This window comes from Coregonus lavaretus (assembly GCF_964263955.1).
Source record: "Coregonus lavaretus genome assembly, contig: HAP1_SCAFFOLD_3581, whole genome shotgun sequence".
Classification (NCBI taxonomy): Eukaryota; Metazoa; Chordata; class Actinopteri; order Salmoniformes; family Salmonidae; genus Coregonus; species Coregonus lavaretus.
In genome coordinates this window covers 15,001-26,893 of record NW_028165438.1, presented here as the reverse complement: position 1 = coordinate 26,893, position 11,893 = coordinate 15,001, and the positions used below count along the sequence as shown (strand labels likewise).

At 42.5% G+C, this 11,893-nt stretch overlaps 1 protein-coding gene across 1 annotated transcript in view; it reads right to left on the bottom strand.

Moving 5' to 3' along the window:
* Nucleotides 1-1,703: 1,703 nt before the first annotated feature.
* LOC311115866 (procollagen-lysine,2-oxoglutarate 5-dioxygenase 2-like) overlaps nucleotides 1,704-11,893 on the bottom strand; it is a gene marked incomplete at its 5' end in the record, with an annotated part of 23,994 nt that continues 13,804 nt past the window's right edge. The window contains 7 exons of the mRNA XM_084190990.1: nucleotides 1,704-2,705; nucleotides 2,863-2,988; nucleotides 3,295-3,441; nucleotides 6,545-6,649; nucleotides 7,195-7,260; nucleotides 7,797-7,910; nucleotides 10,825-10,887. Of these exons, the coding sequence (XP_084047116.1) occupies nucleotides 2,550-2,705; nucleotides 2,863-2,988; nucleotides 3,295-3,441; nucleotides 6,545-6,649; nucleotides 7,195-7,260; nucleotides 7,797-7,910; nucleotides 10,825-10,887 (777 nt within the window). The remainder of the gene's footprint in view (nucleotides 2,706-2,862; nucleotides 2,989-3,294; nucleotides 3,442-6,544; nucleotides 6,650-7,194; nucleotides 7,261-7,796; nucleotides 7,911-10,824; nucleotides 10,888-11,893) is intronic.

Sequence of the window (11,893 nt, the reverse complement as noted above, 5' to 3'; positions counted from 1 at the left end):
ACTCCTCTAGTTCTCCATTCATGGAAGTTGCTAACTAGTGCTAGTGCAATTGCTAACTAGCATTAGTTAGCGCAATGACTGGAAGTATATTGGTATCTAAATGACAAAAACAGTTGTCATTAAAAACATTGAATTACTTTACTGGTGCAATAACAAACATCAATGTTAAAGAAATAAGACACATTCAAATTTCTATAAACAGCTATGCTACATTGAGGAGGTTAGGGTAGGGGTGGGGTAAGGTGTGGATTGATGTGTCTCTGTTTGCACACTGCTCTGAGGTCAGTAAGAGGCCAGGCCAAATCATGACAAGGATAATCTTATCTGTAAGGTACTCAGGTGAGTTAAATAAACACACAGGCACCCAGCGTAGCGCCCCCCTATGGTGTGACGGTGTCTCTGCCTCTAACCCCTCGCTGCTTCCAGACCCACCAACACACCCTCTTCCATCAACTTACATTTTTGTCATTTAGCAGACGTTCTGATCCAGAGCAACTTACAGGAGCAATTAGGGTTAAGTGCCTTGCTCAAGGGCACATCGACAGATTTTTCACCTAGTCGGCTCGGGGATTAGAACCAGCGACCTTTCGGTTACTGGCACAACGCTCTTTACCACTAAGCCACCTGCCTGTACTCTTATCAACAATCTTCCTCTACTCCTCTGTGAACTCTGTAGCTTGCTTTCATGTGGTGAACATGCATGTGTGCTCACTAATACCCTGGGTAAACTGAACTACTGAACCTTCACTCTACACACTGTACTGAACATCAACACAGAGAGACAGTACACCTCTCAAATGAAGCATAGAACCGCTCCCTAGCCAAACTGGGGTCATGCATTCTTGACTGCGATTGATTCTGCGGTGGTGTGTGTGTGTGTGTGTGTGTGTGTGTGTGTGTGTGTGTGTGTGTGTGTGTGCGTTGGGGAGGGGTGATGAGAGGGTTAACTGTTCTTTAGACATGACACTTTTTAAACTCAGTAAGGGCTAATAGATCAGGTAGGTAGGTAGGTTATAGGCTCTTTGTGGCTGTGTCTATTTCTGTGTGTGATTATGTGTGTGATGATGTGTGTGATGATGTGTGTGATTGTGTGTGTGATAATGTGTGTAATGATGTGTGTGATTATGTGTGTATTTGTGATGAGGGAGTCTACATTCTTTCCAAAGATGGTTTTTATTGAAGCAATGCAGAGAAAAATGGAATTTAATGTTGTTGACGGATGGCTTCAAGATAATATAATCAGGCTGTTATAACTTCGGAGTCTTCACCGATCCTTCTCTACGGTTCACACGTGAGACACATGACAGAAGTACCAAACCGTTTTTCATATAGTACATTAGTTTCTGTATACCCTGCAACATTACCCCCCTCTAGGATCAATAAAGTAGTAATCTGTACAGGGCCGTGATTGAGTGGGAATACTCCCGGCAGGTCACATTCCCCACTGGAGACCAGGGTTGAATTCGCTTTCACTGTTCTCCCCACTGGAGACCAGGGTTGAATTCGCTTTCACTGTTCTCCCCACTGGAGACCAGGGTTGAATTCGCTTTCACTGTTCTCCCCACTGGAGACCAGGGTTGAATTCGCTTTCACTGTTCTCCCCACTGGAGACCATCCCCTTTCAATGATGATCATTTCTCAAAAGAAAATGTGATTTGAATGGAAGTTTTAAAAAAAAAATACGCTATTCATGTTTGTTTTTTAACAACTTTTATTACGGTTCCATCGATTTCACAATAAGTTAAGCACTTGAACTGGCTAAGGTTCAAAGTTCATTCAAAAACAACTTTCAGAGAAAGTAAACATCTCCTAAATGTTTTCAGTTCAGAAAATAAACGCCAGCAAAGGCATATTGTCCTGCGATGTAAAAAACATTTCAAGTAAAACAATTTGACAATATCCAACTTCTTTCAACCAGAGTTAAATTTCTTTATCTGGTGTGCAAAAATATATTTATTTCCTTGGGCATGTAGGTCGTATTAACATCAGGTAACAAACTGCAATCCAACGTTCTTAAAAGGGGTGAACAGAACATGGATGGACAATGGTTTTAAAACTACACTTTTTACTAAAGGTTAACCATACAAACAGGTAACCAAGCTAAAATGGCTAAAACGAGATACCTTTTGGCAGAATAATCCTTAACACACATTTCCTTTAGATTATGGGTGGGATTACTGACTAATTGATTAGGATTATTACACTTTGAGTGATTTGAAGAATGAAGGTTCCACTAAATTTGACCTGAAACGCTGATGGGGAATAACAGTCATCGTGTCCCTTAAGGCACCACACTCTGTTTGACAGAGAGTTTCAAATGAAGGGGATCGTCTGACTCTGGCACAACCTTACCCTTGTAAAAAATTAAAAAATAAAAAAAATTAAAAAAAGGCTTTATTTTGGGACAGTAAATTGCATCAGTAAAATGTCATGAGCACAACATCAGTAAGGCACTGCATCATATTCAGACCAAACAAAACGGATCAAATTAACAACAACGAAGACAAATAAAACCTGATAAAATCCTATGCTAGTGTAGAGGGTAAGGTTCAAGGGTCGATGAAGGAGACAGCGATGTACCGTGTTCCGTTGGTGGTGGGCAGGCCTTCATGGAGGTGCGTCAGACGTCCTGGGTGCATGAAGCTCCACCCCTTCCTGGGAGAATCTAGTGAGCAGTTATACCTGTGGAACCGACAGCCTCCACCCTGGGGAGAGAGAGAGAGAGAGAGAGAGAGAGAACCCAGCACCCAGTGAATATCTGTGCGTAACTGTATATTTTCATTGTGTGCTCTACTGTGGGCTAAAGTACAGTGACATGAGATGAGTGGATTTTTGTATTTGAGATACAGTAAAATGTCTTACCTGGAAGTCAGTTCCTTTGCTGTTGAGAGCAACGTTGATGGTGAATGTGGAGGAGTCATGATGGGGTCTCAGGTAGGCCTGTCTGCCAGGGGTGTACTTCACTACAAAGTTCATCACTGCATAGCCCTGTGAGAACAGACCAAATCACACATTTACATCACGTCATTCTCCATCTCTTAGACCTTCCCTATGTGAAGTTAAGCCCAAAATGACAATACATCATGTCTTTCACCATCACTTACACAGTATTTGCTGCTCAACCTATAATCATTGAAGCGTTGTAGGATCTGGATGGGATTTCTTAATGGAATGTTGGATACTTGTGAATACATGTACTGAACAGCTCTGTCACGCACTATGGAGAATAGAGATGTAATAGGATAGTTGATTTAATAGAATAGCTGATGTAACAGTAGTTGGATCATTGCATACCTTGGTGTAGTATCCGGAGAAGACTTTGAGAGTGACGGGGGATATGAACTCTCTGATGAAGTGTAGCCACTCCTTATCGTAACCGATCTGCTTCATGTGGATGTCATCAGTCGGCACGGTCTCATATCCGCCGGTGATCCGCTTGTCCTGATAGGAAGAGAGACCAGAAAACAAGAGAACAGTGATGGGACATATTAGCCCAGCACTTCCTCCTCCTCTGTTTCTGTGCTGTGTGACTGCTGTCTCCAGGGTGATGGTTAGGGATGATGAGGAATGAGTGGTGTGTGGGTTTAAACCAGTCTCTTTGAAAGATGAATGACTTGACTCAGCAGAGACCAACCTGATGACTCACAGGCTCAGAACCTAGCCACAAAGACCAACCGGATGACTCACAGGCTCAGAACCTAGCCACAAAGACCAACCGGATGACTCACAGGCTCAGAACCTAGCCACAAAGACCAACCGGATGACTCACAGGCTCAGAACCTAGCCACAAAGACCAACCGGATGACTCACAGGCTCAGAACCTAGCCACAAAGACCAACCGGATGACTCACAGGCTCAGAACCTAGCCACAAAGACCAACCGGATGACTCACAGGCTCAGAACCTAGCCACAAAGACCAACCGGATGACTCACAGGCTCAGAACCTAGCCACAAAGACCAACCGGATGACTCACAGGCTCAGAACCTAGCCACAAAGACCAACCGGATGACTCACAGGCTCAGAATGTACCAGGGATCTCAGAACCTAGCCACATACTGGTATTATGAACAACAGTTACTTACTAATCTAGCACTACACAAAACCACCCACAATAATGAATACAGGAATCCTTTCATTCTCAAGTGTTTTGAAGTCAAATACATTTAAACTCAGTTTTTCACAATTCCTGACATTTAATCCTAGTACAAATTCCCTGTTTTAGGTCAGTTAGGATCATCAATTTATTTTAAGAATGTGAAATGTCAGAATGATTTATTTAAGCTTTTATTTCTTTCATCACATTCCCAGTGGGTCAGAAGTTTACATACACTCAATTAGTATTTGGTAGCATTGCCTTTAAATCGTTTAACTTGTGTCAAACGTTTTGGGTAGCCTTCCATTTGCGACCAAGCTTTAACTTCCTGACTGATGTCTTTAGATGTTGCGTCAATATATTCACATAATTTTCCTTCCTCATGATGCCATCTATTTTGTGAAATGCACCAGTCCCTCCTGCAAAAAAGCACCCCCACAGCATGATGCTGCCACCCCCGTGCTTCACGGTTGGGATGGTGTTCTTCGGCTTGCAAGCGCCCCCCTTTTTCCTCCAAACATAACAATGGTCATTATAACCAAACAGTTCTATTTTTGTTTCATCAGACCAGAGGACATTTCCCACGGTCTAGTCTAGCTTTTGTTGTCAGCTAGTTTGCAGCATCTGCAGTAGGTGTTATCAAAGAGGATGTTGTTGCTAATTTGTTAGCTTCTCCCTTTTCAAGAATAACTTTCAACAAGAATTTAAGTTTAAAAAGATCATCATCTGGTGAGTGGAACTGTGTTTTCTATTGCAGCCCGCTTGCTGTTGTTAGCCATCTCTTTGAAAATAACTTACGCGTGTGAAACATTGTTGCATTTAAAGTGGAACTGACAGTATTTTAGCAACATGAAATCTTGCTAAAATCTTTTATCATACCCCCCCCCCCCAGGAAGAATATGACACTTTTTAAAACATTTTCTGACAAGAGACAACTTAGATATGGTCATTTTCACATTTTCATAAATTCATAGAATGTTTGGGAATGACGTATAGTAAGGCATTTGTGAAAATTCTATAGTATAGAGTGGGAAAGGGGCGGTGCGTTTGGACAAATAATAGACACTGCAGTAAATAAAACAGAATAAAAACATCTGTCTTGTCCAGGACCGGAATCTACACAGACTGGTGCACTATAGCCAATCAGAGCTACAGTAGGCCTTTATACAAACAAGCCATTTGCCACACGGGCCTGCAATCATTCACTTTGAACTGGACTGTGTGTTTACAGGCAGTAGCAACAGCACGACTTTAGATCATTTAGAACTCATTCGCCAAAAGCCACAAAATACACCTGAACGGATTTCTGCAAATATGTCAATACCACGGGAGTCCTCTTACATTTGGGAACTTTACAGTCCTATTGATCAAACAATCATGAAAAGGTAGACTCTCTCTCCCTCAGTTATGAACATCAACAACAACTAATGCTAGCAAGATGAGCTAAAATCAAACAAAGGAACATTAGATAAACCCTCTCAAACTCAGCTAGTCAAAATAGCCTCCTCCTCCTTCTGCGGCTTGGCTGCCACTGAACGCTGGTCCCAACCAAGCACCCAAGCTAACTGGCTAATATTGGCTAGCTTGCTAGCGACTTCCAGACACAAAGGAGAGAAACACTCTGACCATTTTACTCTCCCTAGCAGAGCCGGTTAGGCTGTTTATACATGTTATCTAGAGCGTTCTTGACTAACTATTACTTTTTTTTGCCGACGTTTACTGACACCTATAATATTCAGCGGGTGTTGTGCGTTTGTAAATTCATCAGTTGCTCTGCGCTCTGGCACATTCAGACGAGTGTGCTCTGAAATCGGAGTAGATAGCCAGAGTGAATTTACGAACACGAGAGATATGCTAACTGGATAACAGTCGTTCAAGTTCTTGCTAGCTAACCAAATGGCACCTGCATCTCTAGCTGTGTATAGCCACCGAAAAACGATATGAGGGGGAAAAGTAACTAACTCACCCAATCCTCCAATGGCATGACATGACATCCTCCTTGCGGCTAGCTAGCTATCTAGCTAAAGTTAGGATCCGTGTTTTTAGCTTGCTACATAAATAGATTAGCTAGCCTATTAGCTATGTTATGACTGACTTGTGATCATTGCCCTTGCTAGTTTGATTGAATTGACATTCCCAGCCTTAGTTACATTCGTCAGTTTTTGTCCAGAATATTGGGTCATTGAAACTGAAACAGTGCATCCCGAATGGAGGCAGCAAACATTGTACCAGGCCAGCTGTGATTTATAACCTGATAGCAATATTTTTTGTGTGTGAGAGAGCGAGAGAGAGAGAGAGAGAGAGAGAGAGAGAGAGAGAGAGAGAGAGAGAGAGAGAGAGAGAGAGAGAGAGAGAGAGAGAGAGAGAGAGAGAGAGAGAGAGAGAGAGACTGGGTTTATGTTATTAATAACGTTACAGTATGTACTATGTGCTATGTTTTGACCTCTGACCTCATGGTTGCCTCCTGACCATGACCCGTAGTTTTCCATCTCCTCCACCAGCTCATCACAGGCCCGCTCCGTGAAGACCGGGAACCAGAACACATCTGGACACGGCTAGAGGAGACCGACACAGACAGTTAGAACTGAAGAGTTTTAGAGAGATGAGACACCAGGAGACACATCACTCACGAACCTGAAGTCAAGAACTCTATCAGCACTGATATGATCGACGGCTAGAGACACGTACTGAGTCACTGAGGACCTCACACACTCATAACACTGGAATGAACTGGAGCATGACTTCATGTACGTTGATGTATAATACCTCTATCAGCATTGAGAAAAATCATATTTTGTTAAGCTTAAAGGAGGTCATGTATTGTAAGGGGGTATTTGGTATTTTAACTGTCTGTCCAGGAGCAGAACACGGACTCAGCTAGACAGACAGACGCCAGGAGAGAAGACATACTGAGTAACTGGGAGGGAATCACATGAAGTTCATCTTCACTATCATCAACTTGGACATGAAGTCATGCAATCAGGAGATGATATCTGTGTTAAGAGTATGATACTGTGTCAGCTATCAGCATTTAAACAAATGAAGCACTGTTAAACGACAATGCCATAGTGATGTATCTCTATGTAACCTATATACACACCTCTTCTAGGTAGTTCTCTGTGAAGATGCGTGTGTAGTTGGGGTGGATATACTTCTCCTTCCAGTCCTGGTAGGTTGGTAGGTAGGGGAGAGCGAGAGAGAGAGAGAGTGAGAGAGAGAGAGAGAGAGAGAGAGAGCGAGAGCGAGACAGAGACAGAGACAGAGACAGAGACAGAGACAGAGACAGAGACAGAGACAGAGACAGAGAGAGAGAGAGAGAGAGAGAGAGAGAGAGAGAGAGAGAGAGAGAGAGAGAGAGAGAGAGAGAGAGACAGAGAGAGAGAGAGAGAGAGAGAGAGAGAGAGAGAGAAATGGATTAGTGGTCGTTCGTCTGTTCACTGACCTGCATACCTCTCACACTCTGCTCTCTCCATACACTCTGCTCTCTCCATACACTCTGCTCTCACCATACACTCCCAGACACAACCCAGCACTCAGTCAGTAAATCACAGGTCATTATCAGCCAATCAGAGTTCACTACATATGCACATCATATTTTTCATTACTACAAATGATGCAGACAATCGGCTATCGTATCCATGGTTACTATAAAACATATCTAACAAACTAACACAGGTAGGGAGGGAGGATATGAGGACTTACCATCGGATTCTCAAATATTTGCCACAGATCACTGTTGTAATGTGATGTGTTAAAGTTAGCTGTGGAAATTAGCCTTCCAAACTCATGACGGTTTGTAATGTACATGAACATTCCCTGTAGTGGACAGAGAAAGTAACATTAGCCTTCCAAACTCATGATGGTTTGTAATGTACATGAACATTCCCTGTAGTGGACAGAGTTTCATAAATAGTTTACAGCTGTTTTCTAAGCATACACAAGAATAGAGATTATATTGTAAATAGTAAGAGATTGACATGTCTCACTAGAAAACTATCTGACATTTACATTTACGTCATTTAGCAGACTCTCTTATCCAGATGAAGTGTTTAGGAAACCAAACAATGACATCCACATGTCAATAAATAATACTGGATTATTTATGGAGAGGTTTGGAAGGGGAGGCCTGAGGAGGTACATGTTAGAGGGAGGGAGGACATTAGGGGTGAGGAGGGACATGGTAGGGGGAGGGAGGACATTAGGGGTGAGGAGGGACATGGTAGGGGGAGGGAGAGAGGACATGGAGGGGGGAGGGAGGGGGAGGGAGGGGAGGGTTCAGTAGGGACATGGTAGGGGGAGGGAGGGAGGGAGGAAGGGGGAGGGAGGGGAGGGTTCAGTAGGGACATGGTAGGGGGAGGGAGGCAGGTGGCTGGACTGGACTCTCTTTCAGACTAGGTTTTCTGTCTTTCCCCCTTGACAAATTACTGCAGAGCTGGGAGGTTTATGTTGTTTTGGATTTTAGACCATCTGTTTTCTGATTTATGCGAATTATGTCTCCAATTTATGAATGATGATTTTAATGATGTGGTTTTTGGAGGAAGTGTGTCCTGCTGGGAGTAAAAAGGTGTAGCGGAGGTCTGATCAGCTAGCCTAGTCTGAGATGGTCAGAGCGTTGGGGAGAGAAGCTGGTGACATAGTTGTGGGAGAGAGGGGGCTCAGGGTTTGGCTCTGGGCGGGATAAAGCATCATGGAACTTGCAGGTGGCCGTTACTATAGCTCCATTAACAAAGCTCTGTTACCATAGCTCCGTTACTATAGCTCCGTTACTATAGCTCCGTTACTATAGCTCCATTAACAAAGCTCCGTTACTATAGCTCCGTTACTATAGCTCCGTTACTATAGCTCCGTTACTATAGCTCCGTTACTATAGCTCCGTTACTATAGCTCCATTAACAAAGCTCCGTTACCATAGCTCCGTTACTATAGCTCCGTTACTATAGCTCCGTTACTATAGCTCCGTTACTATAGCTCCGTTACTATAGCTCCATTAACAAAGCTCCGTTACCATAGCTCCGTTACTATAGCTCCGTTACTATAGCTCCGTTACTATAGCTCCGTTACTATAGCTCCGTTACTATAGCTCCATTAACAAAGCTCTGTTACCATAGCTCCGTTACTATAGCTCCGTTACTATAGCTCCGTTACTATAGCTCCGTTACTATAGCTCCATTAACAAAGCTCTGTTACCATAGCTCCGTTACTATAGCTCCGTTACTATAGCTCCGTTATGATAGCTCCGTGACTGTAGCTCCGTTACTATAGCTCCGTTACTATAGCTCCGTTACTATAGCTCCGTGACTATAGCTCCGTTACTATAGCTCCGTTACTATAGCTCCGTTACTATAGCTCCGTTACTATAGCTCCGTTACCATAGCTCCGTTAATATAGCTCCGTTACTATAGCTCCGTTACTATAGCTCCGTTAATATAGCTCCGTTACTATAGCTCCGTTACTATATCTCCATTACTATAGCTCCGTTACTATAGCTCCGTGACTATAGCTCCGTTACTATAGCTCCGTGACTATAGCTCCGTTACTATAGCTCCGTTACTATAGCTCCGTTACTATAGCTCCGTGACTATAGCTCCGTTACTATAGCTCCGTTACTATAGCTCCGTTATTATAGCTCTGTTACTATAGCTCCGTTACTATAGCTCCGTTACTATAGCTCTGTTACTATAGCTCCGTTACTATAGCTCCGTTACTATAGCTCCATTACTATAACTCCGTTACTATAGCTCCATTACTATAGCTCCGTTACTATAGCTCTGTTACTCTAGCTCCGTTACTATAGCTTCGTGACTATAGCTCCGTTACTATAGCTCCATTACTATAGCTCCGTTACTATAGCTCCATTACTATAGCTCCGTTACCATAGCTCCGTTACTATAGCTCCATTACTATAGCTCCGTTACCATAGCTCCGTTACTATAGCTCCGTTACTATAGCTCCGTTACTATAGCTCCATTACTATAGCTCCGTTACTATAGCTCCGTTACTATAGCTCCGTTACTATAGCTCCATTACTATAGCTCCGTTACTATAGCTCCGTTACTATAGCTCCGTTACTATAGCTCCGTTACTATAGCTCCGTTATGATAGCTCCGTTACTATAGCTCTGTTACTATAGCTCCGTTTATAGCTCTGTTTATAGCTCCGTTAATATAGCTACGTTACTATAGCTACGTTACTATAGCTACGTACTATCGCGGACGGATCCGATCGTTATTCCTCCTTCCAAATACTCCTCGCGGCACTGAAGGGACCGCACTATAAGAGCTTTTTAATGGATTGACGATAAAATATATGATGAAAAACAGGTGCTTCCTGTGTATCTAACCTCAGTCATGACAGGTAGGTCAACATCACTTTCCAAAGGGTTAGGCCAGTGAGATAGACAGCTTAATCGCTATTGGTTTGGCAGAGCTCCTCTAAGAGGCCTCGGCAGACATCTCTAGAGATGATTCCATGCTTTTATGTTCATATAATCATTTATCACATAAACAGCTCTATAATGGGTGATCTTGTAATGCTCTGATGGGAAAACATGTTCATAAGAGTTCAGGGACTGATTCCTCAATTTCATAGGGTGGATGATATCATCTTTTAAAATACCAAATGGTTTCCTACCACTGTCGGACATGCTTATATTGGTTGAACAGAGCCTACATTGTAAACCCATTGGACATTGATATTGACACCAAGTAGAATAATGAAAGCAGTTAAAAACCTTTGGAACTCTGAGCATATGGAATGTTTCCGGGTTGGGGGAGTCTTTTTCTCTGTGATTGGTCTAAAACGAAGGAAAAGCACCATGTAAATGTTGTAACATTACTTTTGGCAGAGAGAGAGAGCTAGATTGATAGGTCGGGTAAGATGTAACATACAGGAGGATTAGGCAGGGTGGGAAGGAGAGGAGATGAGCCTGCTGCATTAAATTGAGGAAGACCGAGATTCCCTCTGAAGCTGATGTTTTGGTGGTTATTATCTTAGGAAGCATTGCATGCTGGGACAGAGGGAAGCGATGTAGAGATACATACGCTCAGAGCAGAGCTCCGTGGTAGTATGAGTTAGCATGGGGCGACACGTGATGGAATGCCATGAAGGACAGCTGGACAGACAGACTAGATAGACTAGTTCAAAGTCAACAAAAAAACACAAGGTTTGGAAGCAGGCCAGACATTCCCATTGGTTGGACATGGTCACATGACATAGAGGAGCAGAAGAGGAGAGGAGAGGTGTTAAATGATGGGACCAGTGAAGCCCTGAACGCACCAAAGACGCTGGAGATCATGCCTTAAGGACAGACAGACAGATAGACAGCACATGGAGACAGACTAGGTACATGATACCACAGCATATGGCGACACATAGAGATAACATAGCCTACCATAACCTAACATACACTAACATAGCCTAACATAACATAACATAACATAACATAACATAACATAACTTAATATAACCTAACATAACATAACATACACTAACATAGCCTAACATAACATAACCTAACATAACATAACCTAATTTAACCTAACATAACATAACATACACTAACATAACCTAACATAACATAACCTAACATAACATAACATAACATACACTAACATAGCCTAACATAACATAACCTAACATAACATAACCTAACATAACATAACCTAACATAACATAACAAAACCTAATATAACATAACCTAACATAACATAACATAACCTAATATAACCTAACATAACATACACTAACATAACATAACATAAGATAAAGTAACATAATATAACCTAACATCACCTAATATA